Source organism: Lontra canadensis, unplaced genomic scaffold (genome assembly GCF_010015895.1).
Source record: "Lontra canadensis isolate GAN:19392208 unplaced genomic scaffold, GSC_riverotter_1.0 scaffold24, whole genome shotgun sequence".
Classification (NCBI taxonomy): Eukaryota; Metazoa; Chordata; class Mammalia; order Carnivora; family Mustelidae; genus Lontra; species Lontra canadensis.
This window is the reverse complement of record NW_022631018.1, coordinates 23,334,703-23,346,828: the sequence shown is the minus strand read 5'-3', so window position 1 is coordinate 23,346,828 and position 12,126 is coordinate 23,334,703. Positions and strand designations below refer to the sequence as shown.

Genomic DNA, 12,126 nt, shown 5'->3' with positions numbered 1-12,126 from the left:
GCTTATAAATGTAAAAGTGATGTGATCTGTTAGTAGCTTTTTTGCTTTTGAAAGATTTAGAAATGAGTCACACCTGGACATTTTTCTGTTTTGTCCAGTGTTGGGGGCAGAATGAAATGAGCAAAGATCCTTTGAAGGGAGAAAATCTTTTGAATGCCTCTTCCTTCCCTTTTTCTGTTTCTGCCCCATCTCCGCCAGAAAGTCTGCTCTCACCATATCACCTTCTTAAATACGGGCGCCGGTGCCCACTTCCTGCGGGGCCAAGTTCCAGCTTCTCCGCAGGCCTTTCCCGTTGGAAGGCTTTCTTCTGCTCCGGCCGAGTTAACCTACACAGGTCGTTCGTGAACACCATCCCCTTTCTCTCCGCAAAATGCCCTTCCTGTCCCTCTGTGTTGGTTCTTCTCTGCCTGCCGGCCGGACCCCAAGTGCGTCGTCTGTGAAACACTCCCTGACCGTCCGTTCTTCAGACTCCGCTTTCAGTCACTGCGGGTGCTCTCTTTGCCACTCTAAGGAGATGCTTTCGTAGGAGCTTCTTAGGGAAGATAACGGTGAAACAGGCAGGAAGGGGAGTACAGGCCTGGGAGCGTGTGATCCCTGTTTGGAGGACCGTGTTCCTGGGTCCCGCCTTGTGCCCGGACCCCCCGAGCTGCTGGCGCTCAGGGTCTGTTGTACACATTCCTACGTGTGTGGGTTCATGTAGAGCGTCTGACGAGACTGCATCACCCACAGAACTAGCTCGCCCTCGTTTGCTATTCAAGAGATGAGTTGTTTAATCGATACTAGTCTTTTTTTTTTATCTTTTACATTTTTATTATCTTTGTTGTTATTTTATTCTAACAAAGCCAGCATCTTAGCAGGATGGTGGGGGAAAGGGCAGACGTTTTCCATTTTCTCTCACATTTTATTTTCTGTCCAAGGGTGAGCACTTGTACTCTGAACTCTTTCTGGCAGTGCCAGGTGGGTGCTGATCAATCGTGTTGACTGACGTTAAGTATCCATTTAAGGGCAAGTTGGTTTCTTCAGTTTATTTAGGGAAAAAAAAAATGCTTACGTGTTTGAGTAACAGTAAGTTTGCGTTATAGGAATCCTAGAAATTCAACGGTTATCAGTTTGTTTCCTCCTGAAATGTTCTTTGAGAGCTTTGTGGCCATGAGGAAGTACCCTGTGTGTTGGGCCCGCGAAGGCCAGATAAGATGGGACTGCACCCCCAAGGAGTCTTGAGTCTGGGGGCTGTGCTCGAGGTAATTGCTGTACGAGGACCAAAAAGGTTTTGCCTCTCGCTTGAAAGGTGTGGCCTCAATAGTCAGCAGTCAGAGAGATGTACAAGAAATACTGAGTAGCAGGGCAGAAGAGAAGAGGTAGTCAGATCAGGGAAGATTTTACCAAAGTCACGTTTGGGTGGATTCTTGAGATGCTGTGTGATTTTAGACGGCCTCGGTCCCAGCTCTGTGTCTGCGTGCCGTGTGCCCTGAAGCTGGGCCATCTGCACGGCCTGTTGAGGGAAGTGAGAGCAAGCCCATACCCGCTCCCTGGAGACAAGCCCTCACCCGTGGAAAGCAGGAAAGGGCGGTGTGACTTTGCAGAGTCCTGTGCCGTGCGGAGGACTGTGGGCCTGGCGCAGTAATGGGGCAGCTGTGAAACTGGGTTTTCAGTTGGCGTGGGTGACTTTGCATTTTAATGAAGACTCTGCCCAAAGGATGACCAGGGAGCAGACACAGCTCTGAGAGTGCCCATAGCTCTAGAGAAGGATTTAGTATTTCCTTCTCTGTTTGATTCACTTCCCCTGTGTGGTTAAAATGTGGCTAGTCTGTTTGTCTAGCTTTCCACTGCACTGGGACAGACTCTGGTCTTACAGCTCTGCAGTCCGCTTCAGAACCCAGCAGGACAGCACTTTACGGGCTCTCGGCTCCTGGGGTGTTCTGGCTCCTCTGCTTCTCAACGCTCGACGGACATTTCTGTTTTTCCCCTAAAGTTGTTGTTTGTTTGTTTTTTTAAGATTTTATTTATTTATTTGACAAAGACATAGCGGGTGAGGGAACACAAGCAGGGGGAGAGAAGGAGGGAGAAGCAGGCTCCTCTCTGAGCAGGAAGCCTGATGCGGGGCTTGATTCCAGGACCCTGAGACCATGACCTGAGCCGAAGGCAGAGGCTTAACCCACTGAGCCACCCAGGCGCCCCTTTCCTAAAGTTCATTTTTAACGATTAAAATAATAATAAAAGGACAATATACATGGATATGAAGTCATAGGAATAATTTGGGGACTCTGAGACCACTGCCACCTTAATTCCAGCAGCTAACGCATTCTTCCGAGTAAAGCAGATTTTTTGTAATTTCTGTGTATACATTTAAACTTGGGTGTAATTAAGAATACAGTAGTGCACCGCCCTAGTCTTTTTAAAGAAGTTCCCGTCCGTGTGTATGCACTAACAGAGCTTTACAGCGGAACATACCTGTGCCTACACTCAGCCAGACGCCAGGCAAGGTTTGGCTTGTATGCTTCCGGCACAGTCTTACCGTACTGCAGGACAAAAGTGGAGCCTGATACTCAGTGGTTACCAGTTGCGAATCACCTGAGGGCTTTTTAAAAACCCTGGAGCCCAGGCCACACCCCTTACCAATTAAATCACAGTTCCTGGGGTTAGGGGTGGGAAGCGGACACCAGCATTTGCCTTTAATAGACTGTTTTTCATAGCAAAATTGAGAGAACGTTTATATATCCATATGCCATATACGCATACCGTCCCAGACGTGCATGGCCTCCCTCGTTATCAACCTCCCCACCAGTGTGATGCATTTGTTACAGTCGATGAACCTGCATTGATAAATCATAACCACCCGTAGTCATGATTCTCATTAGGGTTCACTCTGAGGTTGTACCTTCTGTGGGCTTGGACTAGTGCATAGTGCCTTGTATCCGTCATTGCCATGAGAGCGTTCTAGTAGTTTTGGACGCATCAGTACCTCTTAAGGCTCTCTAGGTGATTCCAGTGTGCGGGCAAGGCCCAGGACCACTGCGCTGTCTTGTAGTTCTGGGCCTTATTTATTATTCTGACTTGTATGTGAAAACTCCCTCTGTCTTCTTTATACATCCGGTTCCCCATAACAGCCCACATTTTATTTGAATAAAAGATTCAGTTAGAGCTTGATAATCAGCATATTGAAGAGAGTGGTGCTCTGGGGTCAGAGTATCCAAGAGTCAACTTTTGGCTCCGCATTGGCCAGAGAAGTGATTTGGGCAAGTTCCTTGGCCTCTCTCTGAGCTTCTCTCCAGTAGATAACACCCAACAGGGTTGTTGAAAAATACTGAATGTCCCCTAGTTCAGTAATGCTTTACCCATAAGAAGCACTCAGTAAGTGGTGTTTTCTTGTTGCATCCTTTTTGCCTTATTTTGGAGGCGAGGAATGCCCTTCTCGTCATTGACCACAGGCATATTTTTCTCCAGTCACATGTTCTGTTGTTGGCTCTAGTATTTTGTGGGGTTGGTTTTTTTTTTTCTGATTTGGATTAAATCGTGGTTCAGGTATCTTCTAACATAATGTAGACCTTCCGAGAAGATTTGAGCGCTCAGAAAGATAGATTTAAGTACAGTGGTCTCCTGTTTGCATGAAATTATATAAGCCGTTTCAGCACACGAGAGATACAAACTACGTGAGAGTGTTATTTTTTCACCATAAGATGGGCCCCCCAGAGGCTTCTGCGTGTCCTTTACACGGAGCACTTTAGTCCACTAGAATCTATCAGAGGTGACATGATCTGGTTTTTCACTTTTATCCGTTTGCTAAGAACTGAGAAAGCTGGGACACCTGATGTGGAGGACGCAGTTCGGGTTAGGGTCACGGCGTTTGTGTTGATTGCTTGACTGGACATTTTGGCCTTTTAAAAATTAATTTAAAAAATTTTTTAAAAAGATTTATTTATTTTTTTGACAGAGACCACAAGTAGGGGAGCGGCAGGCAGAGGGAGAAGGTGAGGGAGAAGCAGGGAGAGGGCTTCCCTCTGAGCGGGGAGCCTGACGCAGGACTCCGTCCTGGGACTCGAAGATCGTGACCTGAGCCAAAGGCAGTGGCTTCACTGACAGCCGCCCGGACGCTCCGTTTTGGCCTTTGATGGAGGCCCTGCGCTATGCCAAGTCTGCACTGGGACTGGCACAGCCTGGGGGGCCAGCACCAGGCCCCGGCCACAGCCTGCAGATACTTGTTCACTCTTCTCCGGGAGGCGGTCAGTCCTTCCAGGGCAGAGGCTGAGCCCCTGTGTGGTTGGAAAGAATGAGTCGCTGACGGACAGCAGACCAGCGGCAGCCGGAAAGAAGGACGAGCAGTCCATACATAGAGGAGGCAGAGGAGAAATACTAGGGCTTTAGGGAGTCATGTGATTAGTTAATGACTGGCCTGATTCAGGACCTTTTGAATGCCTCGCATTTGAGAAACAGAAAGACCTTGGTCGGTGCAGAAGAGGTTAAAGATAGAGGTGTGGCCAGCTGGACATTGCCTGTGAGTGGAAGGAGTGGCTCTGAGGGGAGCTCAGTAATCCTGTGTATTCGTGAAAGTGCACAGACCTTCTTCTATCATCATTTTCTCCAAGATAAAGGTTGTTTGTTAGTTTGGTTTTAATTCCGTATGCTTAACATCCGGCGTTAGTTAGTTTCAGGGTTATAACACAGCGACTCGGCAGCTCTGCACACTGCTCAGCACCACCGTGGTGAGTGCACTCCTAGCCCTCACCTGTCCCCTCACCCTCCGGCCCTCTGGTGGCCGTCAGTCTGTTCTCTGCAACTAACCGTCTGTTTCTTGGTTGGTCTCTCTTTTCCTCCTCATTGGTTTGCTTTGGTTCTTAAATTCCACCTGTGAGTGAAGTCATAGTCTTTCTCTCACTGGCTTATTTTACTTAGCATAATACTCTCTAGATGTAGTCATGTTTTAGAAAGGGCAAGATTTCATTCTTTTTTATGGCCAAGTAATACTCCATTGTAGTATACATACTACATCTTCTTTATCCCTTCATCTACTGATGGACACTTAGGTTGCTTCCATAATGTGGCTATTGTAAGTAATGCTACAGTAAACACAGGGGAGCATGTATCCCTCTGAATTTTTTTTTTTAAAGATTTTTATTTATTTGACAGACAGATCACAAGTAGGCAGAGAGGCAGGCAGAGAGAGAGGAGGAGGAGGAAGAGAAGGAGGAGGCAGGCTCCCTGCTGAGCAGAGAGCCCGATGTGAGGCTCGATCCCAGGACCCTGGGATCATGACCTGAGCCGAAGGCAGAGGCTTTAACCACTGAGCCACCCAGGCGCCGCCCCCTCTGAATTTTTTTGAGGTAAATACCCAGTAATGGAGTTACTGGAATATATGATAGATAGTTCAGTGTTCAACCTTTTTGAGGAGCCTCCATACTGTTTCCCACAGGGTCACACCAGTTTACCTTCCCACCAGCAGTGCCCGAGGGTTCCCCTTTCTCCACATCCTCACCAACACTTGTTTCTTTCTTCCTTTTTTTTTTTTTTTATTTTAACCTTTCTGACAAGTGTGAGGTGATATCTCATTGGTAGTTTTGATTTGCATTTCGCTGATGATGAGTGATGTGGGGCATCTTTTTCATGTGTCTGTTGGCCATCTGGAGATCTTCTTTGAAGAGATGTCCTATCCGTTTTGGTTTTTTTGTTTTTTGTTTTTTGTTTTTAATTTGACAGAGATCACAAGTAGGCAGAGAAACAGGCAGAGAGAGAGGGGGAAGCAGGTTCCCCGCTGATCAGAGAGCCCAAGCAGGGCTCGATCCCAGGACCCTGGGACCATGACCTGAGCCGAAGGCAGATAAGGCTTTAACCCACTGAGCCACCCAGGTGCCCCTCTTCTGTCCATTTTTAATCGGATTGTTTGTGGGGTTTCTTTGTGGTGTTCTTGTTACAGTTCTTTATATATTTTGGACACTAACCCTTTATCAGACATGTCATTTGCAAATGACACTCAGTAGGTTGTCTTTTAGTTTTGTTGCTTGTTTCCTTTGCTGTGCAAAAGGTTTTTATTTTGATGTAGTTTCAATAGTTTATTGTTACTTTTGTTCCCATTGCCTTAGGAGACATATCTAGAAAGATGTTGTTACAGCTGATGTCAGAGAAATTACTGCCTGTGCTCCTTCTAGGATTTTTTAGGGTTTCAGGTCTTACATTTAGGTCCTTAACCCATTTTGAGTTTATTTTTGTGTGTGGTGTGAGAAGTGGTCTCATTTCATTTTGCATGCAGCTGACCCAGTTTTCCCAACACTATTTGTTGAAGAGACTTTTTCCCATCGCATATTCTTCCCCCCCTGTTGTGCGTTAATTGGCCACGTGATTGTGGGGTTTTGTTCTGAGCTCTCTGCTCTGTTCCATTGATCCATGTGTTTCTGTGTTGCTACCATGCTGGTTTGATCACTGCAGCTCTGTCGTGTAACTTGAAGTCCGGAATTGTGATGCCTTCAGTTTTGTTTTTCTTTTTCAAGGTTGCTTTGTCTATTTGGGGTCTTAAAGTAATACATACCCCTTTCTTTTTGAACATTTCAAAAGATGAGTCTCCTTTGGGATTCCCTCATCTAGATTGGAAGAAGACTCTTGAACCCTATGTAAGCTTCCTCCAGATCGCCCTCAGCGTCCTAACCTGGCCCCGAGCAACCCTGCGAACACTGGGGCCTTACCCTCAGGGCATTTGTTGTGCAGCGAGTATGCTTTCTGTGGCTGGTTTAGTTGGTATGTTTAATTATTCTCTCTCTCTGTCCTTCCTTCCTTCCTTTTTCAAACAAACGTTTGTTGAACACCTTAACACAGGCATTTGTGAGGGGACAAGAACATGATGATGAACCAGGTGGACGCAGTCCCTTCTCTCCTGGCTACAGACAGCCAGTCGCTCCAGCAGATATGTGAGGGTCGTCGCAGGGCCCGGCCGGGCCGGATGCCAGGAGCACAGGGCGCAGAGTGTGGGCAAGCACTGGCAGGAAGTCACTTTTAGATTGAGGCCTGGAGCATAACTGCAGACAGAGTGTAGAGGAGTGTGTTCCTGACACGTGAAACGCTTTTTTAAAAAAAAGATTTTATTTATTTATGGGGCGTCTGGGTGGCTCAGATGGTTGGGCATCTGTCTTTGGCTCAGGTCATGATCTCAGGGTCCTGGGATGGAGCCCCACATCGGGCTCTCTGCTTAGTGCGGAGTCTGCTTCTTTCTCTCTCTCTGCCCTACCCCTGCTTGTACACTCTCTGTCTTTCAAATGAATAAAAAAAAAAATCTTAAAAAAAAAAGATTTTATTTATTTGCAAGAGAGAGGGAGGAAGAGAGCACAAGCAGGGGGAGCAGCAGGTGGACGGAGACACAGGCTCCCCACTGAGCAGGGAGCCCAACATGGGACTTCATCCCAGGAATCTGGGATCATGACCTGAGCTGAAGGCATACGCTCAACAGAGCCACCCAGGCGCCCCCACATTCTGGAATTTAAAAAGTAAATCTCTTACTAGCTTACTGTTGTCTTCCTTTCTTTAAAAAAGACAATTTTTGTTATGAAAAAGTAAATACAGAGGAGTGTACGTGTGTGTTTTCAGTTTACAAAGCTAATGTTTTTGGTGTGTGTGTGTTTTTTTAAGATTTTGTTTATTTATTTGACTGAGAGAGGCAGCAGGAGAGGGAACACAAGGAGGGGGAGTGGGAGAGGGAGAAGTGGAGAGCATGACGCAAGGCCAGATCCCACCTGGGATGGTGACCTGAGCCAAAGGCAGACACTCAACAACTGTGCCACCCAGGCGCCCCTGAGGAGCTAACGGAGCTAACATTAAAACGCGTTTCCATGCCCTCACTACCTACCCTAGGAAATCGAACGTTACCAACAGCGTGTGCCTTTTTCATCCTGTCCCCTCCACCCTCTTCCACTTAGAACCCCCATCTGAATTGTGTTTCATGTTCTTTTGTTTTTCTCTTTCAGTATGTTTTAAAAGGTCATATTTATGCTTGTGTTAGGAGATATTATGATATCAGATTAACACTGTGTGCAAATAGCCAACAAGAGATAGGCCAGAAAGCTTTTTAAATAAACTGCTTGATTGTACTCTTTTAGGCAGGAGAATAAACTGGTAACATCAAAGTGTTTCCAAAAATTTTCAAAACAAAAGCCTTATTTCAGTTTCAAGGAAAAACAGTGGGGATTGTTGAAAGGGCGAGGTTTTTACAAAGCAGGGCACTACAGATGGACCCGTAGTGATAACGACAAGGAGCTGCTTCCATCGTTAAGTTTCAGGGTCCCTGTCTAGGCTTTGAAAGTGTGTATTCATTCATAATAATGCTATTCCCGTGTATTTCAAATGATTTCATGGTATGAGAATTTGAATTCACTCGGCATAAGACCATTTGGCGTGTTAATGAGGAGGCATTATTGACCTTGCGTTACTTCAGTCATTCAGAATACTGAAATAGATCCTGTCAGCGTTCCTGGGTGGGTTAAGCGCCTGCCTTTGGCTCAGGTCATGATTCCTGGACCTCTGCTCTATAGGGGCACTGTGCCTGCCACTCCCCCTGCTTGTGCTCTCTTTCCACCCCCTCTGTCAAATAAATAATTAAAAAAAAAAAAAGAAATAGATCATGTCAAAATATAGACTCTTGGCCAAACTATTCTTGAATTGGCTTTTTCTTTGTGATTGCAGTGATGCTGTTTTGTTGTTTTGGTTTTTTTCCTCAACTGTTGTGGTTCTCCCTCTGAAATAGAAGAATAACAAAATGGTGGGTCTCATAATTGATTACTGTAGAAATGACTCCTGGTGAGTTGATTTTGCAAACTCTTTGATTCCTCATCAGATGATTTTTCAGGCTTTTTTCATTTGAATTAATCTCCCAGGAGAAGGGTTGTCCTTGGTCCAATGTCTTGCCCTTTGAAGGCAAGTGTAGCTTAGCAGGATTCCTTCCCCCCAGGAAGAAAGTAAGCTCAGCGCCGGTTACCGTTTTGAAACTTGCATGTAAGTTAATATGTAACTCAGAATCCGAAGTTGGCGGGTGGGAAAACGGCAGACCTCACTTAACCTTTTACTTCGTTTCGTTTCCCTTCCGTGTTCTTATTCCTGAGGCAGTTGGTTTTTCCAGGATTTAAGAGGAGACTTTCCCCATCTGAACTTTTGAATTAAAGCTTTAAAGTTCTCACGGCAATGTTTGCCGTGAACCTAACTCTTCGGCCTAAACGAGCCCTATTTACTGTCTCGCGCAGGCTGGGACCCAGTCCACAGTGGCGAGGAGCGATGGGTTTACAGCAGTAGTTTCCCCTCATCTCAGTGTGCTTTCCATTTGCATTTCTAGCCGTTCTAGCGGACTCTCTTTCATGACTGTGAAGACAGGCCCTCTGAGTTCTGGGGTGATTTTACTGTGTATTTACAGCACTTCTGGGGACGGGGGTTGGGGAGAGTGTGCACAGAGCACACCGTGCCCGGTTGTTTCAGAAACCGCTGAACTTGGGCCTTGCAGGAGCGGTGTGGGCTGCCCTGTGACAGTGAAACCTGCCCTTCACCCCCGCGGTGCCAGCCTCGGCCCACCAGGAGCAGCATCCTTCTCACGTTCCCGCTGGTCGCGGGCGGGGCGGAGCCCGTGGCTAACCGCGGCTCTGCAAGCGTGGGGACCCACTGAAGGTCCTCCCCAGGAGCCCTGGGCAGAGCGCCTGGCGCGGCCTCCCCACCGCCTCCGGCTCTGCCCTGGCCTCTCCTGGCCCCACAGCTTCCCGGGTTCCCTCCCATCTCTCTGTCCTTGGGGGCGCTCACAGGCCAAGGGGCCACAACATGACCAGGGCGGCTGCTGCAGCTCAGCCGAGGGAGAAGCCTGGGCGGGACGGCCTGAGCAGTGGCCGGGAGTTCACACTCATGGGGCTTCGGGGGCCTGTGAGGGCTTCCGACCAATGCTGGCTCACGCGGAGAACCGTGGAGTGTCTTGGGCAGAGCAGTGATATGATCCGATACGTATTTTACAAGATCTGCGCAGCCCCCCGGGGACTGGCTGCAGCAAGCTGGGCGGAGGTGGGGCGGAGGCACCAGTTTGGGAAGCCGCCTGGACACCCCAGCTGGAACCAGGACAGTGGCGCTGGGAGACGCAAGGACAGAGCACTTCGGAGAGATTTATTTTATTTTATTTTATTTATTTGACAAAGAGTGAAAGGGAACACAATTAGGAGTAGTGGGAGAGGGAGAAGCAGGCTTCCTGCCGAGCAGGGAGCCAGATGCAGGGCTCGATCCCAGGAACCTGGGATCATGACCTGAGATGAAGGGAGACGCCCAACAACGGAGCCACCCAGCAGCCCCTTGAGAGATGTTTCTAAGTAGACACAGGGTGTTTGGTGACAGCATGGAGGCGAGTGTGAGAAAGCGCAGTGTCAGGAAGCCTCAGCCACTGGAAGGCTGGCATCGCCGCTTACTGAGCTGGAAGGGGCTGCGGAGCAGTGGGTTTGAGAGCGGGAGTCAGGAAGTCGGTCCGCACATACTAAGTTTGAGATGCCAGTTAGAGCCAAGTGAGGCTGTTGATGGACATTGTGTGTGTGTGTGTGTGTGTGTGTGTGTGTGTGTGTGTACGGGTGCGTGCAGCATTTAGGGGATAATTACAGCCTTAAGACTAGATGAGGTCATCAAGAGAAGAGATAAGGGGTCAGCAGGAGGGTCTGGAACTCTCCGACTACGGAGGTCAGGAGAGCCAAAAAGGAGCAGGCAGTGAGATACGAGAACCAACAAGTGGCATCTCAGAGGTCAAACTGAGAAAGAACAGTTGTTCCAGGTGGGAATCCATCAACTGTGTGCCATGTCGAGGACTGAGAACTGACTGTTGATTTAGACGCATGGAATCATCGGATTCTTTGACAAGAAGAGCTTCAGTGGGGGACTGAGAATAAAAGCCTGGGTTGGGTTTATTCAAGAGAATATGGGAGGAGAGACCTTGGGCACAGTAAATATGGACCATTCTTTGAAGATCTGTAAAATAGAAGAGAACGAAACAGCCATCACGGTGGGGAGATGCAGGGTCAAGGTTTTTTCCCGTACAGCTGGGATGTAAATATAGATGTGGGTGTGTATGTGGCTGTTGGCGGTGACTCAGGAGAGTGAACATTCCGGAGGAAGAGGAAGAGTTGCTGACTGCCATCCTTAGTTAGGCCAGAGAAGAGGTCCCATGTAGAGGGGCCGGCCCTGGAGAGGAGCACAGAGGTTTCCTGTGGGGACTGGGGAAGTTCTCTGCTGCTTGCTTCTGCTTTCTCAGTGAAATAGGAAGCACGGTGTTCGGGGGAGAGTCGAGGTTAGAGAGGAAGATGTGAAAGTGGCAAAGTAGATGGACTAGGGAAATGGGGAAGGATTGCTGGACAGCATTAAGAGCCCCCTTTTAAGTTAGTGGTCATGAGTTTCAGGTGAAACCAGCCTGTGGGATTGTGTCCTTTTCTCCGTCTGTGTTCCACTGTCTCGGTGGAGATACGGGGGGTGGGGGGCAGGTACAGGATTGGGTTGAATGCACAGAGGGGAGAGAGTCAGGGGATGGGTCCAGTCATATGCCTGGGAACCAGTCTGAGTAGGATAAAACGACGTGCTGAGCATGAGAGACCATAAAGAGACTGGAGGGTCAATGGATCTTTAGGTTCTGCTGCAGCTGAAGGATTGGCAAAGTCAGGGTCTTGGGGGACGTGCCCTGGAAAGACAGGAGGTGGAGTCAGAGAGTAGAGAAGCATGAGATTGTGGAGGGTGTGCTCGTATTAATAATAGGGTCTGGGGCCGTGGTTCTCAGCTATGGGTAGTTTGGCCCCGAGAAGCTGTTTCAGAGTCTGGGGACATTTTTTGATTGCCACGGCTAGAAGGGGAGAGGATGCCACTGACATCTAGTAGAGGTCAGGGTCAGTGCTAAACACCCTGTTCTGCAGGGGACAGCCCCTGAGCAGGGAGCAGGGCAGCCCGGTTTTCAACAGGGCCAAAGCCCTGGCCTAGGGAAGGATGTGGGAATGAGCGGCTGTGATAGGCCTGAGGATAAGATCACAGGGAAAGAGAAGATAAACAAAGAGGCTGGGGCTTTGGAAGGTTCATTTTACGACTAATGGGATCTCCAAGAGCTGGGGCAAGGGTAGTGCTGGTGAGAAAGAGTGAGCCAGGGATGAGAGGATGTTAACT

At 48.3% G+C, this 12,126-nt stretch overlaps 1 protein-coding gene across 3 annotated transcripts in view; it reads left to right on the top strand.

The window, feature by feature from the left end:
* The window catches only part of MPZL1 (myelin protein zero like 1), a 54,351-nt gene that overhangs the window by 21,710 nt on the left and 20,515 nt on the right, over positions 1-12,126 (top strand). For 2 of the 3 annotated variants that reach the window (XR_004383305.1, XM_032863062.1), the window contains exon 1: positions 10,573-10,782. Coding sequence is in view for 2 of the 3 variants with exons in the window: in XM_032863062.1 (XP_032718953.1) it covers positions 10,602-10,782 (181 nt within the window). In the remaining variant the exon portion in view is untranslated. Of the gene's footprint in view, positions 1-1,222; positions 1,242-10,572; positions 10,783-12,126 lie in introns of those variants that run through there. The other variant, XM_032863061.1, reaches the window with a different exon arrangement.